At 39.0% G+C, this 25,138-nt stretch overlaps 2 protein-coding genes and 1 pseudogene across 3 annotated transcripts; 1 reads left to right on the top strand and 2 right to left on the bottom strand.

Moving 5' to 3' along the window:
- Window positions 1-5,075: 5,075 nt before the first annotated feature.
- LOC113568952 lies at window positions 5,076-6,675 on the bottom strand (annotated as a pseudogene).
- A 7,849-nt stretch (window positions 6,676-14,524) lies between these two features.
- Window positions 14,525-20,086, top strand: LOC118240370 (mitochondrial tRNA methylthiotransferase CDK5RAP1-like). Its single transcript, XM_035520489.1, is given in 13 exon segments — window positions 14,525-14,614; window positions 14,714-14,748; window positions 14,858-14,942; window positions 15,080-15,284; window positions 15,931-16,051; window positions 16,158-16,391; window positions 17,198-17,295; window positions 17,432-17,487; window positions 17,591-17,721; window positions 17,904-17,919; window positions 17,922-18,046; window positions 19,007-19,147; window positions 19,436-20,086. Coding segments are annotated over 12 exon segments (1,308 nt in total). The 5' UTR covers window positions 14,525-14,614; window positions 14,714-14,736; the 3' UTR covers window positions 19,520-20,086.
- Window positions 19,845-24,989, bottom strand: LOC113569007 (bactericidal permeability-increasing protein-like). Of its 2 annotated transcripts, XM_026997134.2 has the most exons (16): window positions 24,903-24,989; window positions 23,619-23,739; window positions 23,275-23,389; window positions 22,885-23,016; window positions 22,622-22,777; window positions 22,234-22,297; window positions 22,070-22,130; window positions 21,875-21,966; window positions 21,576-21,752; window positions 21,300-21,359; window positions 20,829-20,996; window positions 20,638-20,705; window positions 20,488-20,530; window positions 20,349-20,409; window positions 20,194-20,270; window positions 19,845-20,093 (listed from the first exon to the last, which is right to left on the bottom strand). In XM_026997134.2, exons 2-16 carry the CDS (start codon window positions 23,725-23,727, stop codon window positions 20,052-20,054), a joined length of 1,425 nt encoding a protein of 474 aa, XP_026852935.2. In that variant the 5' UTR covers window positions 23,728-23,739; window positions 24,903-24,989; the 3' UTR covers window positions 19,845-20,051. The 2 variants fall into 2 exon arrangements, with proteins under 2 accessions (XP_026852935.2, XP_035376381.1); XM_035520488.1 differs by having other exon boundaries at window positions 19,845-20,270.
- Window positions 24,990-25,138: the final 149 nt, after the last annotated feature.

The raw sequence follows: 25,138 nt of genomic DNA, 5'->3' as shown, positions 1-25,138 counted from the left end.
CTTGTTTATACTGTCTACCAAATGCAATACTGAGTAGTGAAACACTGACACAATCCCTTTTGGCGTCAGACATTTGTAATAATTTCAATAATCTACAGTTGTAAATCAAGAGGGCAGCACCATTTTAAAGTCTAGTTTCCTTTCTCTGTCTCACTTTCTGGAATTTTTCCGTCTGTGTTTTTATTAAAGTTAAAAATGGAAAGGGTATTAAAACTCCCTTTCACTGACATCTCTTCCACTGAACTTGTAGAGAAAGTGATGATATGAAGATGATTATGTTTATCGCTTTCACTCAGAGATCATTGTCTGAGGGTCATGTTGTACAGTTCACGATGCCCCAGGTTGCAATCAGGAGGTTTAACAGTGATGTGCCACACAGTTGTCTGTGGTGTTCTATATGATCATCGCAGAACATCACACATAACTGGTCAAATTGTATCTCCAGTAGTATATTTGTGTATTATACTATATATTAGCAGCATAACTTTATGATGCAATTAAAAACATTCCCCATCCCCCTGAATACCAATCATATTACATATCTGGGTATTAAATTCTCTTCCGAGTTGTCTGTTATTCAAAATAAATAGTCATCCAATTATTAAAACAATAAGCGACGAACTTCATTGATGGACAAATTTGCCCCTTATGCTCTTTGGACAAACTGCAATAATTAAAATGAGAATATTACCTAAACGAAATTGTTTGTTTTCAATTATTCCAGCGCCACCAACCTGTCTAAAATCTTTGGACAACATCATAACTTGATTCTACTGGAAAAATAAATCACATAGAATCAAACTCACAACATTACAGAACTATAGTTGATTATTGCAAATCAACTACAATATGGAATAAAATGGATAAAACCTAGTATATCATACAGAATATGGATAGACATAGAGCAAACATTATGCAAAGATCTAAAAGTCAGACTTACCATTTATCAGTCAAATCAATTAAAGAACATTCATGATCAACAATTTGTGGGTGGCCCTGATACTAACAGCCTGGTGGAAATTCCACAAGATATCAAACTCCACACTAACATAAACATAACACTGCTTTCATGTCACTTCCACAAGTAGCCCAAACATAAGATATAGAAAGCAGGTAAGAGCAACTATCAGTTCAGAGACATTAAACTCACCTGCATCCATATCAGTATTATAAACATTCCTAATACAAAAAAACTATCACATAAGATATACAAAATAATAATGAAATCAAATCGCATAATTACTCTCCCATCGAGACAATGGGAGGAAGATTTATTACTAGCCCCCGACGCCACAGTCTGGATTAAAATGTATAATAATAATTACCACATGACAGCAACATTAACCTACAATGCATTCAGTACAAAATAATACATAGATTACATTATACTACACATTGGATGTTTAAAATTGGTTTCACAAGCTCAGCAATCTGTACATACTTTACTCCAAACACAGCTGACGATTACATTCACATCGTGTGGCAGAGCACACCTATCAAGCAATTTTGGCAATAAGTCATCACACACATGTCCCATGATTTAAATAACCCTATCCATCCAACACCATCTTTATGTCTTCTAGGAGACAACCAATGTGACAATAGAAAAAAAACCAGGATAATATATAACATTAATAATTGCAAAAAAAAATTTAAAAATACATATAAATCGGAAAATAAAAAATAACATTATTGTCACCCACTGGAAAAATCTATTACTATAGACTATATATCTATGGAAAAATTCTGAATACTACTCAATAACAGAATAACATTAGTCTAGACTGGACGCCTTTGATAAAAACCATACAGAGACAATCCATAAACGAGAAATATCCCACTTTAGTACGTATACATATACAGTCAGAGATACATGCACTCGCACATAACCACACACACACGCACACGCACACACACACACACACACACACACACACACACACACACACACACACACATCATTCCTGTAATGGTGCAGGTGGCTAATACTTAAAAATAATCTATATATATTTCCCGTTTGTCTGTTTCGTCTCTGTCCGTCCATTCCCCAAAAATCAAAGACGTTTTATGTTTTGTTTTGTTTTTTTTTTTTTGGACATTTTCTTCTGTATTAGATGAGCTCAAATGGAACCTAAATGATGGACAAATAAGCATGGATGTGAATGGATGTCTTGTCCCAGGTGTCTACTTTAACTTGAATCTTGAATTATCATTGTGCTATGTGTACAATCTCAGATAGTGTTAAACTGAACAAGTACAAATCATTCAAATCGAGTGTATACTAAAAAACGAACAAGGAAAATTTTACTCCTGCGAGTTGCCATTTTTTGAGTGCTGAGAAAAAGGTGAAAAAACCTTGGATTATGCTCTTACCAACACGGTAAAGATTTAAGATTAGTTTTAGCCGTGTAACAAAAGGATTGTTGAATGAATTTGTGGGTGTGTGCATGTATGAGTTGTAAGCTAATGGTGGGAGTTTTCCATCAGTGTTGCAGGTTCACCTTCCATGAACCTTTCTATCTGTTTAGGACCAACCGGAAGGCAGTTGTTTTGGGACTTTATTTTAGTTTAGTTTGTTGACGCTTCTGTAATAAGGGACATAGAAAATAATTGTATACGGTCAGTGGAAAAGTGAATATGTTCTTTTCTGTTTAGTTAGTTTGTGTAGCTACTGTGAGTGAGCGCAGATAAGTTCCAGTGTTTAGCCTACGTGTGTTGTGGAGTTTAAAACGTGAACAAAGTAAGTACAGGCACAACAGGCCAACGATCATTTTACAAGATGCTTTCTATTTGTAATCCTTTAGACTACAGTGTTGGAGGCATACTAATTTCTTTTTTGTTTTTTAATTTCCAAACAGCCACACAATGTATTGTGTACATTTAGTTTCTGTGTACTGCAGGCATACGTGTATGAGTACAGCCTAAAGTTTAAAAAAGAGAAATACGTATATTTTCAATGGATGTACCTGGTTTCCTCTTACTCTGAGATATATATATAAAAGGAATGACCCACTAGGGCCTCAAATATTCACGGTTGACATATATATTGTAATTAGGCTACTATGGATATTTGTATTTCATATAGCTACAGCACCTGTACTTCACACACATGTAGTAATCTGATCTAGAAAGTTGCCAGTCCTTTTAAAATGTTAGGTTTATAGTATAATAGTTTAATTAAACAGACAAAGCATTAATCACAATTATTTGCATGACAATTAATGTCACTGAGAGTTGTAGTTCTTTTTACACACACACACCCATTAAAACTTCTTGACCATTTCTTATTGATGGTCACTGACCTATAGGATCAATAGAGTAGTACAACCAGATAACCTTTAATGTGTTGCTCTCTGCAGCGCATTTTAGAATTGAGAGTGTGTTCTATTGCAGTGTGTTCTGTTCTTAAAAGGGTGAAAAGAGAAACTGGATGAAGCTTTGATTGACATGCCGGTCAAGGAGTCGCATCTAATATGGTTAAATTAATTCAGAAGAAGTGCAGCATAATGCAATTTTAAAATTTTATTATCAACATCATCGACATCACTATCAGTATAAAAATGTGGGTTCTTTGTTTGATTCTTAGACATTCTCCAGATGGTGCATCAATAATGCTTGTTAACGTTAACCTGCAATAAAGAACAGGACCAGCTATTCTCTTCTACTAATTCTGAAGTATGCATCTTTATTTTACATTTGAATGTTTAACAGCTGATTGTGGATTTAGGAGCAACAGCCTCCCAGGGCGAGGCCTTCACTGAAGGCATGACCACGGCCAGTGACATGGGCAGGTCGGCTGTGCTCTCCATGAAGTTGTGCAGGCGCTTGGGGCTAAGCGGGCCGGACGTGGAAGAGTCCGAGTCCTGAACGGTCCTGCAGCTGATGACATTCACCCACTGGATCGTGCTGCAGCTGGGAGGTAGGGCTAAGGAAGGGGAAAAAGGATCAAATCACAAGATGAGCAAGATGAGATCACAGCGAGGGCACCTGATTTTTTTTTTTTTTAAATCAAAGGTTTGTTTAAGAGGACATAGTCGAACAGTTTGGGCTTACTGTTATTTTAATACTAGTGGTAACTATTAGTAAATACAACAATCTGACCATCCTCATACTGCATTGAGGGGTGATGGGGTGATGGTACCAGATGATGTTTAGGTATGTGGTTATGTTAATTTATTTTTGTTCCTTTATATTCACATATTTTGCAAGTGCGTATGTTATTGAGTTTAAAACCATCCATATATTATGCAATTATAGAAAATACAGAAACTGCATGAGACTTCTCTTGACTTGCTAGAAGTTCAGACTGTAGCAAGCTTAGCATTAGTAAATGGAATAGGTGTCATTTTAAGGATTCATTTAAAGTATTCATGAGGTATTTCTCCTAACATCGATGTATCGACAGTACCAATAAAATAAATAGCATAACAAGAATTACAGGTGTATAATAGTGTAGTTACCCACAATGGTTGAAGTGTTTGAAAAGAGTTGTATAAAAGAATAGTTGGTTGGTTCGTGGCATAAAGTCATGAAACGGTGAAATGAGGTCATAAAAAGAGTGTTTACAGGGGAAAGTGCTTTAACATTGAATTAGACAAACTAATAACATAAAACAAGGGAGTTTAGAGATTCTGTGTCCTTTCGTAATGATTTGTGCATATGGCAGGCTGCTGCAAAGGATCCTGGGTAAGCTTCAGCAGACCTCAGTGTAAGATATATTAATAATATTAATCATAATAATACTATTCAGAGGTTACTTGACTAGTAATCAGAATGTTGCTAGTTCAAGCCCTACCACTGCCAAGTTACCACTGCTGGGTCCCTGAACAGCAATGAATCCTCAATTGTATTATTAATACAATCCAATACACATGCCTAATGCTCAGCTGTCAACTGCAAAAACTGACATTCTGAGCATTCGAACAGTAAGAGGAACAAAAAGAAAGGAGTCACCGACTGTACACGTGTCAATCATTTAGCCTTTTTACATGTTGTTTTAGTTTACTGTAATCAAGGCCTGAAACTGGAGTCTATGGACCAGGCAAAAATATTTCAATATTTAATGCGTTTTTATTTTTTCAGTTTCAATGTTTCAATGAGACTCAGGAGACTCCAGCATAAGCAGAAGCTCCAAGTTGTCGATCTCCAGGAGCAAACCCGTCCCTGCAAGGTTGGGGTGCATGTTCTGGATCACGGGAAACAGACCATCGATCACCCAACATCTGCTTCTGCTCCTGCGGAGGTTCCAGATCCAGCACGGAGGCAGTGAGAGGTTCCTGGCCCAGAGATTGGTCTGCAGCGGGCCTGATGGTACTCGGCATGTATTGGAAATGCTGTGGCTGAATGCTGTGCGTAGCCCAGCGGGTGCTGGGGTGGAGCTGTGCCAGTTGCCTGCTCGGGTAGCAGGTAGCCCAGTTCTGAGCCTGTGGAATGGCCATCATGAAGTAGCCGGAGGGCGGGGCGGGCTGGTAGGGGTTGAGCACTGGGTTGCGCACGGCACTCACGCTGGCCATGCGCTGCATGTACTGGTGGGTGAGGTGGGCCTGCCGCTCCTCCTTGCGCTGCGCCAGGGCCACGTACAGCGGCTTGGTGCCTACGATGCACCCGTTCATCTCCTTCATTGCCTCGGTGGCCTCCTCCGGCGAGGAGAAACACACAAAGCCGAACCCTTTGGAGCGGCCGCCCTCCGTCATCACCTTGGCACTCGTGATTGTCCCGAATAGAGAGAACTCTTTACGCAGACGCTCGTCGTCCAGACTGTCGTCTAGGTTTTTAACGTACAGGTTCACTCCCTGGTAGCGAGTCGTGCCGTCCTGCTTCATCTGCTCAAACTTGCGTTTGAGCTCTGTCTGCCTCTCGCCTTTCTTCTGGGCACGAGCCACATACAGCTGCTTCCCATTCAACTTCCTTCCCGTTCATCTCATCCACAGCCCTTTTGGCATCCTCGTGCCTCTCGAAGCTCACAAAGCCAAAGCCCTTGGACTTGCCGCTCTCGTCTGTCATGACGCGACGGCTCAGCGTTGGGCCGAACTTGCTGAAGATCTCATTTAGCTTGTTGTCGTCCATGTCCTCTCCAATGTTCTTAATGTACACATTGGTGAATTCCTTGGCCTTGGCCCCCATCTCAGCCTCTCGCTCCTTGCGAGACTTGAAGTGGCCAATGAACACTTTGCGGTCATTGAGCAACATGCCATTAAGTTTCTCAATGGCTCTCTCCGCAGCCTCGCCGGTCTCAAAGTGCACAAAGCCGTAGCCCTTAGAGCCATTCTCATCACACGCCACCTTGCAGGAAAGGATGTTTCCAAAGTTGGAGAATGTGTCGTAAAGGGCTTCGCTGTCAATAGACTTGTCCAGGTTCTTGATGAAGATGTTGCCAACTGCACTCTTCCTCAGAGAGGGGTCTCTCTGGGACCACATAATTCGCACAGGTCTGCCTTTGATGATGTTAAAGTTCATAGTGTCCAAAGCACGCTCAGCATCTGCCTGCTGCTGAAAGTTCACAGTATGCGTATCCGAAGTGAGCGGACTGGTCATCGATGTCCCTGCAAATCCGTACTGGAGACTATTGCGCCAGCAGGACTGAATTTCTCGTAATAGCATGGCCTCGGTAACGTCTGGATGAAGGTCACCCACGTACAACGAAGTCATCGGCGAACTTGGAGCACTTGGATTCATTTTCGTGAGGATCGTCGGTCAACCTTTCTGGAAATCGTAGTCGAAAGTAGTAAATGAATAAAATAAAATCGTAAATGATTTAACCAAATGATCTAACTGCACGAATTATAAAACAGTTTGAAACAGCAATTCAACAGAGCCAGGCAAGTGTCGACCGACCAAAGCGATCAAAGCAACACTTTAGCTTTAGATTCAAATACATGACAACTTGGTTGTTACGTAAGAGTGCTTTTACGTAAATGTTTATTTTTAAATATTATACAAACGCTATTTATTTATTTATGAATTATTCAATTATTTTAACTTATAACGTTAATAGCGTGAATGAGAGGCTTTAACAACGCCTTATATTTCAAAATATTACCTAGTCACAGCATTTTCCAAAAATCGTCCATATGCTGCTCACACTGGATCATTTACCGCATGGCTCAGAATAAATACTTTTAGTTTGATAAACGCAGCAACATTCATTTTCTTTAGCCTAATGCTCGGCAAAAAACATCGCATTAAAGTTAATTAATGGGATGAAATCAGTTTGCCTTGGAGCAGGCCTATGTTCTTTGAGGTTAAAAATAATCGCCTGGATTGTAAACCTTAGTAGAGTTCCACAACGAGGTGCGATTTGTAAAAGGACGTCTTTTTCTCTCCGAGTTAGAAATCTGGAGAAATAAATATATCAATTGATTTCCGCCCATCGGAGGACCTTTAGAACTTTATTATTTATTCATTATTTATTTCTAACTTCTCACTGTGTCCAACTATATCGGTTGTATAAAACGTATGAACAGACATAAATAACGTGGGGGAAACGGGAATAGGGGAGAGAGGAAAAATAAGACGAACAGAGACGAAACAGACAAACGGGAAATGCAGATAGAATATTTTAAGTATTAGCCACCTGCACCATTACGGGAATGTGTGTGTGTGTGTGTGTGTGTGTGTGTGTGTGTGTGTGTGTGTGTGTGTGTGTGTGTGTGTGTGTGTGTGTGCGTGTGTGCGTGTGTGTGTGTGTGTGTGAGAGAGAGAGAGAGGCTATGTGCGAGTGCACTGTATATGTACACGTACTAGATTGGGATATTTATCATTTATGGATTAGCTCTGTAAACTTTTTATCAAAGGCGTCCAGTCTAGGTTATTGGTTCTTATTGATTCATTCTGAGATTTTTTTCCATTGATATGTAGTCTATCAATAGATTTTTCCATTCGGTGACACTAATATTATTTTTTGTTTTCCAATTCATGAGTATGTTTGTATTTGCAATTAATAATGTTATATATATATATTATCCTGTATTTTTTTCTATTGTCACATTGGTTGATGACATGTCTCCTAGGAGACATAAAGATGGTGTTGGATGGATAGGGTTATTTAAATCATGGGACATGTGTGTGATGACTTATTGCCAAAATTGCTTGATAGGTGTGCTCTGCCACACGATGTGAATGTAATCGTCAGCTGTGTTTGGAGTAAAGTATGTACAGATTGCTGAGCTTGTGAAACCAATTTTAAACATCCAATGTGTAGTATAATGTAATCTATGTATTATTTTGTACTGAATGCATTGTAGGTTAGTGTTGCTGTCATGTGGTAATTATTATTACACATTTTAATCCAAACTGTGGCGTCGGGGGCTAGTAATAAATCTTCCTCCCATTGTCTCGATGGGAGAGTAATTATGCGATTTGATTTCATTATTATTTTGTATATCTTATGTGATAGTTTTTTTGTATTAGGAATGTTTATAATACTGATATGGATGCAGGTGAGTTTAATGTCTCTGAACTGATAGTTGCTCTTACCTGCTTTCTATATCTTATGTTTGGGCTACTTGTGGAAGTGACATGAAAGCAGTGTTATGTTTATGTTAGTGTGGAGTTTGAGATCTTGTGGAATTTCCACCAGGCTGTTAGTATCATGGCCACCCACAAATTGTTGATCATGAATGTTCTTTAATTGATTTGACTGATAAATGGTAAGTCTGACTTTTAGATCTTTGCATAATGTTTGTTCTATGTCTATCCATATTCTGTCTGATATACTAGGTTTTATCCATTTTATTCCATATTGTAGTTGATTTGCAATAATCAACTACAGTTCTGTATTGTTGTGGGAAAGGGAGTTTTAATACCCTTTCCATTTTTAACTTTAATAAAAACACAGATGGAAAAATTCCAGAAAGTGAGACAGAGAAAGGAAACTAGACTTTAAAATGGTGCTGCCCTCTTGACTTACAACTGTAGATTATTGAAATTATTACAAATGTCTGACGCCAAAAGGGATTGTGTCAGTGTTTCACTACTCAGTATTGCATTTGGTAGACAGTATAAACAAGCAGACTATGGTTAAATAGATCACAGAAATAAAGCAAACACCAATATAATCTTGAACCACCTAGTCCACAGGAAACATTAGATTACTGGAACAAAATCAGACAACTAGCAGAACAACTTTTTAACCAATGATGCAGGTGCACTTTTAGTGGATTTATTTATCTGTATTTCAATCCACTAAAGTTTTTCACTTGATCTAACATTACATTTAAGACCGACGTCCTGTTACGTCTCACAGAAGATTCCACTGATCAAGGTGCTACTTACCCATCCTGGTCCTGGAGTACCTTTGCTCTGTACACTTTAGTGATGTCTTTGCTACCAACAAACCTATTTTAATCCATTAGATAGTAACCAAACGCTTCTTTGCTGCAGAGCACAGAAATCATTCAAATTTGCAGTCAACAGATACATCTGGGCCACATTTTGGATCAATGGACTAGGCTGGAACTGCACATATACTGTATATGCAAAATTCAAAATACGGGGAGTGGTTGGTGTCTTTTGCAATCAAATCTGAATACTATGGAATTTGTTTCACATTTGTTTAATTTGACAGATTTTAAATGGATAATGGACATCACTAGACAAAAAGGAATAAACAACTATATGAAAAGGAACAAAACCAAAAACAAAGGAAGACTTTAACACACTTGCCCAAACAAGCACTAAATCTGACAAAAATAGATCAACCAATGACATAGCTGTGAAGAAACATATTAGCCATTGTTTTCTTGTTATCAACAGTAATTTTAACTGATTGTTAACATACTGTTCAAGTCTTCAACTGTTTTGCTCCCAACATACGAATGGGTACAAATGTGGTTCATTACCCACCTGCACAAATTGCTTCTGACATACTGGGCAGCTACAGGGTTCTTCTCCCGTGTGGATTCTGACATACTGGGCAGCTACGGGGTTCTTCAATTGTGTGGATTGTCTTCTGTTCCTCCATGTGGCCTGTTTCACCAAAGCCCTTCCTGCAGTATTTGCAGCACTATGGCAAGCGGACACCCTTGTGTGAGCGTTTAGGTGCTTCTCAAGAGTCTGGGCACATTTGAAACACCTGCCCCAAACATCACTGACATTATTTCTTTTAGGTGATTAGCCACGTGTTTCTCTAGCCACAAGTACTTTTGATTTATTTATTTTTTTAAATAGGTAATTTTATATATAATGGCAACAAATGACATTTTAAGTTTTATGACAAAATGTGCAAACAAGCTGGCCTGAGAGGTGTGTAGCGGGATATGACTTATTGCGTCTCTGGTGCTGCTTTTGATGAGTACAGTGTCATGAGTGTGTCTGTCCAGCGGTGCAAAGAGGGGATACAGCAAGGCATGGCATGGTGTTTATTCATTCGTTTGCACAGAAAATGACGCCTTTTCACATTGTGGAGCTACAAATATGGCGGTCTTTTTCCTGCAGCGTAGTAATGACGTAAAAACAGAGTCGCACCGTATTGTCGGGCAGGAGGATCTGGACTCATTTATTACTTAATATCTTCCCCCATCTAGCGGTCATTAGAGGTTAGTCTTGAATTGATTTCTGTCGTGCAATATTTTAGATATAAATGTTTACATTTTCTATTACAGAACACGGCAAACTATAGTCAACCAGTTCTAACCTTTTGAGAAAAACTTTAACTTCAAAGTAGGTGAATCTATTTACTTAGATTGAACCAATCGGATCACAGTTTATTTACATAACATCAATGCTTTGAGTGCTTTAGATATAAGGACATCATAGCGATCTTTCTGCTCACACCTCAGTCAGTCTATAATTCTGTACTATGTGTTTCTATAGCTTCCAACTTTCACGAGTTTCTTGAATCTGTGGAGAAAAGTGCAGACTCAGGTACTTTCTTATTTGTGAACTTTTATACATTTTATGTAATTTATTTATCTATCCTCTATAATGTTTTATTACTATTCATTTATAGATATAAGGACACAAAAACAGTTCATATACTCAATGAATTGGTACAAGATAATCCTTTCTAGAGTATGTTTACCATTTGTTAAAAGACTGATTTATTTCTAAAAGTTTATGCAGTGTGTTAATTTGTCACATGGAGGCAGAAGGGGTGAATCTGATATACTCCTCTGCCATCATCAACTATTCAATGAGTCCTCCAGTGGAGCTTGTACAACCAAAGAAACGCATACAGATGTCACCGGCGGTTCTAAGTTACATCTAAAGAGGTCTAGGCCTATACACACTGTTCCACCTGAGGTAATAAAATGTTTTGGGGTAAAGGTAGTTTCATGAGGCGATCTGTGATCTAATTATAATAGGCTTTGAAGCTCTCTGCAACAGGTGCAGAGTGGTGCAAGACTGTGTTTGAAAGCATAAAGAGGAATAATGTTTCTGGGGTATCTTAAGGCCTTTTTGGGTCTGTAAGTGCAGAGCAGAGGCTCTGATGCAGGTTGTTTCAAGGCCTCTGTGGAAGTCTACTGCAGATGACTCTGGACTGTTCCCCTGAGAAATAGCTTCCTTAGTATTGGGAAAGATCCCTGCTTTTAAAAGACGTGAAAGCCTCTTCGAGAGTTCTTTGGCTAAGCAAGGTTCATTATCTTACCATAAGAGCAGGGTTATACTGACCTGCAACATCATCTTGCAGGTGTTTGATGGTATGAGTTGAGATCATCTTTGTTAAAAAAAACAACAAAAAAAAAACAGGAAAATCTTCCAATAGGATATACTGGGGTCAAGCTTCAATTTGTACAAGGATAGATCAATTTGCATATACTGAATAATGTATGGTTGAGATTTCAAACAACAGTATGTAGAGAAGGTGTGGCAATCACATAATCATTTCTGAAAACTGGATAAAAATGTGTGTTCCTTGTGTGATTATTAGACATATTCCGGACTATGCCTCTTTTGTATGTAACGCTGAGCTCAAAATAAATAATTGACCTACTACTCTCTTCAATTAATTCTTGAGTCTGCATCTTTATTTTCTGTTTAAAGAGGACTTAATAAAATTACTGGAATGTGGGGAATATCTAGTAACACAGTGCCGAGTCGGCTCAACGTAGATCCCAGCCTTTTATATGGCCTCTTCCCTTTAATTCTACTGACTATAATGAATGTAAACCTTGTCGATTCTGGTGTTTGCTCTATAGAGGTAGCAAAAACTTTGCTAAAAGAATGAAAAATATGCATCCTGTGAAATGTGTATTGAACAATATAACATCGTTCCTTACCCAGAGCCATACCACATCATTGATGGAAATCACACTGATGTGAGGGCAGTATGGGCCAACTCAACTGTATTTCCTGATTGTTTTATTCTACAGAAAGATGTGGTCCAAATATTAAAAAAATCACAGGTTTGTTTAAGAGGACATAGTCGAACGGTTTGGGCTTCTTGTTATTTTAATACTAGTGGTAACTATTAGTTATACAACAATCTGACCATCCTCATACTGCATTGAGGGGTTGATGGGGTGATGGTACCAGATGATGTTTAGGTATGTAGTTATGTTCATTTATTTTTGTTCCTTCATATTCACTTTCCTTTCTCGACTCCTTTTATATTCATTTTCCTTTTATATTCCTTTCTCGACTCTGTTTTGTTTTGGGGTTTTTTTTTTTTGCATACTTTTCTTTTTCAGTCATGAATTCCCTTTTTTGTTAAAATCTCCTCACCTTTTCTACAGCGCTTTCTCTCTCTCTGTTTTCACAGGTATTTGTCTCTTTCCTCCAAGGGTCTGCATCTCACCTGGACCTTTTCCTCTTTGCTAATTCAGCTCCTGTCGTAGCTGAACATCAATAGTTTAACAGTTATTAGGAAATATTGCTTAAAACAAAACAATAAGAAAACAGCAAAGAAGGTATATGCAAGTATATGTCCACCGTATTGTGCAACTGTCATGTCAACGGGTTGACAATTTTAGCTAAAGTTAGCATTGCAAACATAGATTTTGATATTCTAAAATAATGTTTATTAACTCAATATTTCATCACAACGGGGTGGACATTTTTAGCTTTAACTCATCTGAGTATGGAGACAAAGTGAGAAATTCAAATGAACTTATATACTATAGGAGCATGCAGTTTATGCCTTTAGTCGAATGAAGATAGACCTTTTTTAAAGTTGTGAGGTCACTGATGTCAAAGGTCGCATTTTTACCAAGATGGTTATCCAAAGATGAGAGAGTGGACAGCAATTCTTGGACATGTTTAAATAACTTGATTTTTTATTTTATTTATTTAAATTTTTTTCATCAAAATGGCAAAATGAATAATCAAAATACCTAAAATATTAATGAACGTATTTACAACCTTACGATAACATTTAAAAGTTTAAAAGGTTAAAACATGTTTAAAAGGTTAAAACATCCAAAATACCCATTTCCTCATCAAAGAAAATGTAATAAGGTTAACATTCCTATATATTCGTAAAATGTGTTCATTCAGAGTAAAACTTTAATCAGTGAATTAAAAACATTAATTGTTTCACAATCTTTGTATCAGCACAATTAAACGAGTATGTTGTATTGACCCTTAGGTAACAGAACGAATTGTGAAGTCCACTTATAAAATAAATTACGCATTCGTCATTAGATCAGAGTAGGCGATGGACAGAGAGTCATGTGTGAAAACGAACAATCATCTCACAAAACACTACTTATGACTAACAAGTAAACACTTGCAAAATAAAAGTCGCCGTTTATGTTAAATATAAGATTTCCTAACTAAAACTATTAATTAAAAAACGTAAATCGATATTTTTGCGATTGATCTTCCTCCCAAGTTACACCGTTTACTTGTCTTGGAACTGACACACGAGTATCACTGTTATGTTTTAATGAAACCGTTATTTTGAAAACTACAAAACTGCATGTCAGTGTTAACAGTGTGGGGTCATACGTGAGTGTATGTTACAGCTGAATTATTAGGTTACCTAACTAAGCTACAGATATTTTTATATTTATTGGCTGCTTGTACAGATTTGTTAGCTCGCTGATAATATACTTTTGTATATAAAATTGTTCTGCGCAAACCACAGCACCATTGCTAAGTTAGCACTTAGCCTTAGCTAACGTTACTTTGAAAGTTAAATTGAGTTTCTTGTCTTGTTCATGGCTTTGTAGCTGAATCTCCCGTTTAGACATGATGTCTGCCCGCAGGCTTAGATTTCTAGTTTTTTTCTGTTCGACTCGCCGACAAATGCAGAGGTTATTGCTCAGTGTCTGTATCTAGCACTTCTACTAATGAGACTGATGAGACGAGAGTGAGCACATTTAAGACCAAGCTGTCGTCTGGTCCGACGTTTCACAACTTCATTAAGAGTTCTTCAGGCAAAAGTTCAACTGAGACGCAACAGGAACATGAGGAATCGTATCTTCCTGAAGAAAGTGGTCTGGCGCAGCTACGGAAAGGTATGTAACTGCATTTGTTGCCATGATAGTTCAGGCTTTAGGATTTTAATTCCCATGTGTCAGTATGCCGGTAGTCGTTGCCAATTTTATTTTGATGTTTACATCTTGCAGTGTATTTCGAAACATACGGCTGTCAGATGAACGTCAACGACACTGAAATTGCGTGGTCCATTCTTCAGAAGGGTGGATATGTTCGGACCCACGAACTATCAGAGGTAAGTGTCAATGCCTTGACCTTTGACCCTTGATAAACACAGCGCTTCCTTTATTTGAAAGCTTTCATTCTCATCTTTCCTAATTTTTTTTTTATACAGGCAGATGTGGTGCTTCTTGTCACATGTTCCATAAGGTAGGAAAAGCCTATTTCTGTTTGTATTTTACACAGTGAATCTATATGTTGCCAATCTTGTGCAACTTGACAGCAGTCCTTGACTTCAGTGACATTTTTTGCAGAGCAGACCATCTGGAACAGACTCAAACATCTAGCAGTTCTGAAAAAGAAGCGTCTAAAGAGCAGCACTCCATTAAAGATAGGAGTCCTGGGTAACTTCTCACTTCACCGTAGTTCTTCATTCACTTTCAAATGTATCTCTCAGTCTGAAATGTTTGTGTGTGCGCATGTATGTTTGTGTGAGGGTTCACGCGCCTGTATACGCATACGTGTGCTTGCTCTCTTGTAGGTTGCATGGCAGAGAGACTAAAGACTGAGTTGCTGGAGAAGGAGAGGGTGGTGGATGTTGTAGCAGGGCCAGATGCCTACAGAGATCTTCCCCGACTCCTTGCACTGGCCCATGGGGGTCAGAGGACCAGCAATGTCCTGCTCTCCCTGGAAGAGACATATGCTGATGTCATGCCCATTCACCATTCAGGACACAGTGCCTTTGTGTGAGTGCCATAATAATATCTGGCTGATTTATAAGGGAGGAGTTCCTACTAAACACTAACTCTTAAATTAACTTTGCACTGTGTGATTTTGTAAAGATGGTAAAGAGTAAAATAACAGTCTCACATGTACAGTTCAATTTTTAAGTTAACATGTATAGACAGTTTTTGGTGTTTTCATATTCAACTCTAATACACTGAATTTAATCTGAACAGCAACTGTTAGATTAAAATACAGAAAAGTCAGCTATAATTTAAAGGCATTTGCTACCATATTGGATGAAACATGGGACTTGCATCCACAATAAAGCCAAAAACAGCAAATGCTCATAGTTCAGTTGTTTATTATTATCATTTTACTGAACACTTGTCAATCTGCATTTTTTGGTTAAATATTTATACATCACTGACCTTCCTACACTTATGAAGGGATATAAAACTTCAAACACCGTGGTGGCTCATCTTCACCTCCTTCATGCTTTTAGATGTAGCACTTCAAACAATGGTTTGATATCAGGGGTGTCGATACTTTTTAAAGTCCTTTCACGCTGTTGACAGTACAGACCTTGTGTACTGCAAGCCTTGTTGGTGGCACCTTGTCTTACAGTGGGATTATCCAGTATATTTTGTCCCTCTTTGACTGCTGTAGGTCTATCATGCGGGGCTGTGACAACATGTGCAGCTACTGCATTGTGCCGTTTACCCGGGGGAGGGAGAGGAGCAGACCTGTGTCCTCCATACTTGAAGAAGTGCGCATGCTGTCTGACCAGGTCTCTTCCCTTCAGCGACTGTGTGCGCAGTCTGGCTTTACTAGTTTCTGTGTGTGAAACTTGGCCAGATGTGAACACTAAGTATATGAAATTATCATGGCCACAGGGGGTGAAGGAAGTGACCCTGCTGGGTCAAAACGTGAACAGCTACAGAGACGTGTCTGGGGATGGGGCCAGCAACTCGGGGCTTGGTTCGCGCCTCAGCCGTGGTTTCAGCACCGTGTACCGTGATGAGCAAGGAGGCCTGCGATTCGCTGACCTGCTACACCACGTCTCCCTCGTAAACCCTGACATAAGGATTCGCTTCACCTCGCCACATCCTAAAGACTTTCCTGATGAGGTAGAAACCCCAGAGTCATGGATGTGAGCATGTGGATTTTGGTTGGGATACCCATGACTAGTGTGGGGAAGGTACTTTTAAAATGTATTTCATTGCAGATGACAAAATACAGAACACAGAATACATGCTGTTAAATGTAATTTAAATGTAATTAAAGTGAGTTATATTTGAAATAGTCTTGAACAATGTTGAAGTATTCCAAATTTTTAAAGTATGTTCCTCGTTTGAGTAATCTAATGGAATATGTTATCAATTACATTTAGGGGCATGTACATTGTAATCTGTAGTGAAATACATTTTAAAAGTAACCATTCCAACACTGCTTACAGTGCCAGATTAAACCCTGTGGAGGCCCCTAGGCAGTCATAATCTTGCAAATTATCTCCTAATATGTTTTTTTTTTTTTATTCCTTGTTGCATGGCCCCTAAAAGGTGTGGGGCCTACAGGTCACTGCCTGCTCGGTAATCTATTGGTAATCCGGCCCTGACTGTCTTTGACTGTTTATGGCTTGTGTGGTGTAGTGGATGTTCAAAGAGTTTAAGTATTTAGTTGAGAATGAGAAAACGGTTTCTTATAGTCTGAATTCATGTGCAGATATTGCTCATAGGCCATTTTAAGCAGCAGATTGGATAATAATTTAGGATTCGCAAATTTGGATGTGAGCAGTAGAAAAGATCATTAATAGATTATCAGATTGAAAAAGCCTTATGCTTATCAGATATGTGAAATAAGGTTTGACTGCCATAGTCAATTTGTGCTGTTTTCGTTTGACCTGTGCTGGGGTGGGTGAGTATGTTTCCTGAAGGTGTTATAGCTAATCCAAGAGCGGAGGAACATCTGTAAACAGATCCACTTGCCAGCTCAGAGCGGCAGCAGCAGAGTCTTACAGACCATTAGGCGTGGGTGAGAAACGCTCCTAGAACGACAGCACTCACCACAAACACAGTAGAGATTAGCCTGCTTATCTCAAATCTCTTGATGTCTCATGTGTTAAAACTTAGCTCTCACTTTGTCATCATGCTCTGGGATGTTTTCATAGGTATACTAGGGAAGCCTACCTTGAGCTTGTGGAAAACATTCGAAAGATAATACCAGGTGTCCTATCACTACCAAACATTCAGTATGTAATTATAAAATTATTGTAGCTATAATAGGTCTTGTGTGAATATATATATCTATGTATAATTTCTTTCTACAGGGGTCAGTCTGAGCAGTGACTTCATCACAGGCTTCTGTGGGGAAAGCGAGGAGGACCACCAGCAGTCGGTCTCTCTGATCAGGGAAGTGGGCTATAATGTAGCCTTCCTGTTTGCCTACAGCATGAGGAAGGTGAGGTCCTATTTTGTCATTGTGTTTAACACTATCAAAAAACAGACATTCTCCCTGGTTCATGTGATGGTTCTATCAAGAAATTCACCATTGTCTATTATCATTTGGAGAATTGAAAAGGTGTTGTGGCTGCCAGTTGGGCTTTACCTTCTGACATGAACATGTGTGTACCACACCCACAGAAAACTCAGGCATACCATCGGACGATATCCCGGCTGAGGTGAAGAAGCGTCGCCTGGAGGAGCTTATCTGTACATTCCGAGAAGAGGCGGCTAAGGTCAACACCAGGCTCATCGGCAGCACACAGCTTGTCCTAGTGGAGGGAGTGAGTACTGCAGTAGGTTGAAGCCATGCTGTGTTACAACTGTGTTTGGAGCACTTCTGCTAGGATTGCTGCATCTGTGTGTCTTGGTCATCATGTTTTGCATATCGATTTAACTAGATTTCTGCAAGAAAATAAATAGTTGCAGTAAATTCTCCTCCCTTATCTTATTTAGACCTGCTGGATCAACATCATGAGGTCTGTCTGACAACGATGATGAACAATGGCATTGTCTGTCAGCTCAGCCCTAGCACCTTTTGGCATTTCATTTTGGTTTTGGCCTTGTTCTTTTCTGGAGGGCAAGTAGAGTTTATATGTTTATGTATTTAGGGCATTGTTTGGTCTATTTTAGTCTACGTGAGTTGTATGGTCACTTTCCCGTTTGTGGTGTTAGTTTGTGATTGCCGCATGGGTTTCTGTGGCCCTTTCATTTGAAACCCTTCCCTGGTTAGGCATAGCATTGTGTCTGTTGTGGATGCTTTGAGCTTTTTGTTATTTTTGAAGTGTTGAGAGCAGTTCACATCTTTGGTACAGGGAAATCCTAATGACTGGTTTCCCTGTGCTTGTGGTCTTTAGTGTATTACCTGCCATCAATAACTTTGAAGATTGGGGTCTTACTTAATTTTGATTCTTGTTAGTGTCCTTCTTTTGAGGACATGCCTGGCGAATGCACAGAAAACTACCCCAAGGTGTTTGCCACTTAATGTGTTAATATGCGCTACCAGTCATGCTGAGATTGGATCTACCGATATACACACTGATAACAGAATTTTATGACCATCTACATAACAGTGGGAATAACCACCTTTGGTTTGGATGACACTAGTGAGACGTTGTGGCATGGTATCTGGAGGCAATGTAAGAGCAGGAGAGAATTTCTGTCTGCTACAGTGCTTAGTCAAGCCTTTTATATTGTACAAATGTTATCTGCTGTTTTTGCTTGACTGAGTCTGTTTTCTGCAGGAAAGTAAGAAGTCATCTCAAGATCTTTGTGGTCGGAATGATGGGAATGTGAAGGTTATTTTTCCAAGAAAGGATTTGCTTTCTTATCCCATGGATACCAACCCTGTCACCGTTAAAGCTGGAGACTATGTACTGGTGAAGGTGAGCTCTTACTTTAGTTTGCTACTCCTACATGTATATCTATCTGTGTTGAGACTAAAACAGGAACATGTTTTTACACACACACACACACACACACACACACACACACACACACACACACACACACACACACACACACACACACACAGATATATATATGGGCTGTATGTGTGGAATATTTATTCTGGTAAGCCTGGTCTGTGATATGTAATATACATGGTTGTGAAATATACTGTACAGTCGTGGCTACATTTCCATGATTATTGGTGACTACTCTCTCCTTTACAGATTACCTCAGCCAACTCTCAGAGTCTGCAAGGCCACGCCTTCAGCCACGCCTCCCTGAGTGATGGACACCCCAGACGCCTATGAATGCACAGGCAGCTGCATATTAGCCTGTAGGTTCCACCTTCTTAGTATCAGGACTGGGTGGGAGTGTGTGTCTCAGACCTATAGGTCTTCCCAGCTCCAGCTCTTGGAAGCCAGTATGCTCAGTGAGGAGTTTTCACTGCCTCAGTCATCCTGTCTCCTCATTATCAAGCTCCTTATGAGGTGAATCAGGCATGGTGAGGCAGAAAACCCCTGAAAATATGCAGGGAAGTTTCCTCAGAACTTGAGCTCAGTGTTCCTGAAGTGCAGTTTGAAATGAAATAAGGTTTTTCATCTTTTCATTCATTCATTTATTCAGAATCATGTATGAAATCAATTTTTTTATTTTTATGATTGCAGCAAATAATGGAGGTGCAAGTGTAATAAATGATGGAAAAGCAGATTGCTTTCACACAGTAATATGTCCAAGCAGATTGATATGTCCAAGCAGATTGTTTTCAATTTGTTCCACTCAATTTGACAAAAGAACAGACTTTTAGCAGTTGAAAGTGAGCAGACATCAGGTGATGCTCATTCATGGCTTGAACTGAACATCTGTCCCAATGAGCACATAGTCCTGGAAGAACAGTGTGTATTTATAGCAGAGGCTCATAGATACACAAAACATTCAACACTTCATGCATCCAGGTTTGTTCATATGACGGATATAAACTTACCTTCATAATAACCAGTCGAGGTTTCACCAGACTGATATTCGCAATGTTCGGCAGAGGAAAACCTCGCTGTAGGATAACTGCCATAAAAGGGAATTCAGACATTTAGAATGACTTTCCAGTAACTTTAAACATAAAACATCAGATCCTGTACTCACCGTTAACGTGGGGTATCACAATTTTCAACATTATCTGGAGGAAGGAGGCTAATGGTTTCACCTGTTGAAAACATATTTAATACAATTACAAGAGTAACTGTTCCTCTTATTCAGCTAACTTGTGAGATTGTTGTCCTACCTTAAATGGTCCGATGTAACTTGTACCTAAGTCTATATTAAATCTGTGGGAAGAAGGAGGACATTAAAATCAAAACGATATTTAAACAAACATGAACAGCCTGCATATGTCTTATTACATAAATGTATATAACCTTACTGTGTGACTTACTTATTAAGACTCAGTTTTCCAGCCAGGTTTTTCCTTATGACATAAACGTGAGCGCTCAAACTGGCATCCTATGCACAGAATACAGCAAATATTGTCTGAGGTGAAGTGAAGTATAATGTACTGAGATTAATGTGGTCATTAAAGGTCAAACTCCCCAACCACCTTCCCTTGTTTTGCCCTTTATTACCCACCACATTAAGGATGAAGAGGGTTGTGAGGGTGGTGTTGGGCTGGATGGCGTAAACAGTAACAGTGGTGTTGGCCTGCAGCGTTACGTTGTTGGGTGCAAACGTGACGGTTGGTGCTGTCGCTGCCTTCACCAGGAGCTTCATCATCATGTTAGGGTACTGCTTAGCAATCTAAGCAAGACACCAGTAGGAGTCACTCATTAAAGGAATACTTGCTCTCAAATATGCCAGTATTAAATATTGACCATAATGTTAGATTTCATCCAAGCATCACCATGTGAAATGTTGTTCTTTTCGGAAATTCTTCATCTAAATATGGTTGCGTTGCTAATGAGATCATATTATTTGTTACTCTTTAAACCTTATTATTCCTTTAAGATTCAAAGTCTACTGTGTTAGGAAACCTATGTGAGAATATAAAATCAGCAGTTTCTGCATGCTTGTGTGATGAATACAGAAAGTGATCTCTTATACCTGCGGAATTAAGGCTTCAAATGTCTTGGTGTTCAGACGATATGGAAAGGCTCGGGGAATCTGGAAGGATAAACGTTTGTTTCATTTTCAGGGACTGTTGATCCTTTATTTGTCCATTCATTTATTACAGTATTAAGCGATTATTAATGTGCACTGGGAGAACAGTATAAAGTTATCAGTCTTCTTGATCAGTCTTCTAACTAAATAGCCTGCTCTTGTAAGGTAACCACATCCACACCTTTCCCTCAGTGATGGCAAGGAGTGGTTTAAACTCACCATTTTATCTGTGATTCTGAGTCTGAGTGCTCCTGCATTTTTGTACACAAAGCCTGCTGAGTTGGCAGTGAAGGCAGAGATGCCCATATACAGCATGTTTCTTTCATTAGGTGGCAGTGAAAATGGTGTCGGGGCAAACGCGGGTTTCTTGTGCACTCCAATGTTGTAAAACTCCCCCTATATAGAGAGCAATGCAGAGATTAACTTATTCTTTTACAGCTCCTGGGTCTTGACTCTTTTTTCAGATTAAACTGTCTTATCAGTGTAGTTGAAGGTTCTGTAATGATCCTTAAGCTCACCTTTAAACTGAGCTCAGTGCTGGAAACAGATACGACAGGTGACTCCGTCAAGCCATATTCAATTTCAGCATATCTGTCAATTTTTTTCAGAACTGAGGAATTGAAGACCATAAAAACATGTCTCCTGTTAAATCAGATCTGTTTGCAGTGTTAGGGAAATTCATAGAATTGTAATAATTTGATTGTAGATCATACCATTTAGGGTTTTCATGTAGGAATTGATTTTTTGAATGTTCTCAGAGACAAGAGGACATATCTGGAAGAGGTGTTATGTTATAAAGTAACATTTTTATTATGAAATGTCATTTATTATGTATTTCAATATGATTGGTTTCTGGTTCATAGTGTAAGTACCTCACCTTTCTCTGGAGTTCCTTGCGCACTTTCTTATTGATGTAACCATTGAACATATTATACAGCCAGCTGTGAGGGGAACAATGGAGTAAAATTATATTTGAATGTTTGTCCCTCAGTTACTTAGCTCAGACTGTTAGCCTCTGCGCTATCAGAGAGTTAGCAGAGATTTCTTTTTGGAAAAGAGTGCTTTGTTGGAACAAAAACAAATGTATTTAGTGAAAAGTGAGTTTCCTGTATTCCTTTATGCTGCAATTTACTTAGCTGTTTGTAGGAGTTTACAATTAATATAATTTTCATAACAGCAAGAATGTAGCCAGATTTTACAGTGATTTTAAGTAGTGAAAGTTTTCTGGTTAGTTTGGTATGCAAGCAGTTCTTTTGATTGATTACCTGGCACCCCCACGCAATCTGATTCTGGCGTGGCTAAGACTGGCTTCACAGTTGGCACTTCTGACCATTGGGCGGCCAGTGCCGTCACTCTTGATGGTAATGGTGGTAGTGATGGTCAATCCACACACGGACAAGTCAAAAGTACCGCTGTCCGATCTATAGAATGTAAAACACCTCACTGCTTTTCTCCTTTATCTTTAATATAAACTACACCAGTGAGTTCCAGTTTGAACAGAAAATATTTGCTTGTATCTTCTGCTTACATGAATCCCAAGAATTTCACTCTCCAGTTGCCACCCGTGTCAATGTAGCCATCACTGATGATCAGGCTGACTCCAATGCCTGGGACCAAACCCACTGCTGACTGTGGCAACCTCACATTCAACACTTTCATCCTGATAAGGACAGAAGCACAAGAAGAGGAGCAATAAGCCACACTTTACTAAAGTCCTTTTCCACACCAAGATTATTCCTAAGATTTTACCATTTAGTCATAATTTATGTCCGGAAAACTGGCGCTATGTCTATTATTTATAAAATATTGTGTTGTTCCAATGTTCTCTTAAGCATTTGAGTATCTTCTGCTGTAGGAAGCTGGACATACAATTTAACATAAAGCAGGAGCAATGTTAGAGTAGGGTTGTAGCTCTGACCCTGTCAAACTGTAGGCAACCCGGCCAATGAGAAACACGCCAACTGAGCCGTTCATTTCTGGCAAATCAATTGCTTTAAGTTTCTTCAGCAGGATTGGTATCCCAATCTTTTGGCCTATAGTCAAAACAAATAGAAACCTGATTGCACACAGTGGATTTAACAAACTTCAGCGGTATCAACATCTGTAGTGAACATCAATAATGGTACCATTCAGCTTGTAGCTCCACTTTGTATATTCTATTTGAGACATGTAACATTATCATGTTGCCACTACTCTGTTATTTGCAATACTACAAACACTGATGTCCAACTTCTTGTCTACCATGTTTTATGTTGCATTTACCGTACTCCAGTCCCTTCTGAGTTAGTTTCACCTTGACTCCAGCAGTGGTGCCAGAGGTGTCAGGACAGAACGAGGCCAATAGGGCCAGAATGCAGCACAGAGACAGCATGTCCACTCAGGCCTGGTAGAGACACACATGGATCGCAGAGACACACATGAAATGTAGATCTCCAGCAACCTTTGTGTAACCTTTTTTTCCTACAAAAGCCCAACAGTGCTTTCTGGATACACTTAGGCACAGTTTTGCAAGTACTCCTGTTATTCCCTGTTAATTCAGCACTTTGCCTCAGAAAGGCTTTCTTATGATCATTATGGTAATAATTGTCATTATAAAGGCAGCTGAAGGTAAACAAATATAAAGCAAAAAGGTTCATATGGTCATTTTTATTATTAAATTAAAACATAGTAATACTTAAATAATTGCTATCTGCCCTTGGGTCAATCATGGAAAGGATTAACTAGATGTGTTCTGTAATGTGTTAAATCCTGTTGATAAATGCATAGCTTTAGCTATATCATAAAATATATGATGAGTCTTTTTCTCATTATTACTTGCGTACAACAAAAGTTTGTGTGACAAGCAGCAACATGTATATTTACCAATTTATGAAAACGGGAGTATGCGCAGTGGGAGAGTAAATATCTTTTAAAATGACTCTCAATTAATGGCAATGCATTTACAATAAGTCTCTTGCCACAATAACAACACTGTCTGGATTTGCCATCAGCTGGTTGATGCAGCATCGTGCAGCCTGCAGCCTAGCATTTGTTTGCAGGGGAACATACACTGCCATAATTTAAAGCTTACAAATGCTGTATTTACAGTGTATTGCAGGTTATTAAAATGTGGCAGTAATTATTAGGATATAGAGAATTGTAGTGTTTAAACAAATCATTATGTCAGAAGTATGTTTAGGGGAGAATACACCCTGACCCACCCAGAGTTAACACACACTTATCTTACATTATTGATCATAAACTTGGATAGCTACAATACTGTCTGCTAATCATGCAGTTTGAAGTTTGCAAAGTGTGTACCCAGACAAAATCTGTGTTAAAACTTTCGTTTAATGTTTCCTTTAATGCTAGAGTCTGAGATAATACAGATTGCAAATATCATGCAACCTGTTTAAAAAAGACTCTATTCAGCTATTTCTTGATCCAATTAATGAGAAGAATCAAACATGGTGAGTGGTGCAGGCAGGTCAGTAAGACCACAAAGTTTCATCTTATCCTGTTTAGAGCATCTTGCAGTGAGCTAATAGTAATTACATTCATATTTACCTTGTATTGTCGTAATGAAGTGCTATGTGGCCTGTACTTGCTCTCTCTTTCACTCACTCTCTCTCTGGCTTTGCGTGTAAGAGCAGCTCTCTGACTGCCTATAGCTCTATAGAACTGAAGGATAAATTTATAGTACCAATCCACCAGTAAGGACTGAACCCTCCTCTCTGTGGGTACAGGAAATGACCATATTCCTCTATACATTCTATTCTCTGTGATTCACTTGGTAAACTGTT

The sequence above is a fragment of the Electrophorus electricus genome, chromosome 20, assembly GCF_013358815.1.
Source record: "Electrophorus electricus isolate fEleEle1 chromosome 20, fEleEle1.pri, whole genome shotgun sequence".
Lineage (NCBI taxonomy): Eukaryota > Metazoa > Chordata > Actinopteri > Gymnotiformes > Gymnotidae > Electrophorus > Electrophorus electricus.
Note: the sequence above shows the minus strand (reverse complement) of the source record. Positions and strands in the feature narration are given on the sequence as shown.

Excerpts from the sequence above, each read along its gene's own strand:
- LOC113569007 (XM_035520488.1), bottom strand. The coding sequence starts at position 23,727 with ATGCTGTCTCTGTGCTGCATTCTGGCCCTATTGGCCTCGTTCTGTCCT. Across the intron at positions 22,131-22,233 it reads GCAAGGAACTCCAGAGAAAG|ATATGTCCTCTTGTCTCTGA; the intron begins GTGAGGTACTTA and ends CACCTCTTCCAG. Across the intron at positions 21,967-22,069 it reads CTACATGAAAACCCTAAATG|TTCTGAAAAAAATTGACAGA; the intron begins GTATGATCTACA and ends TCAATTCCTCAG.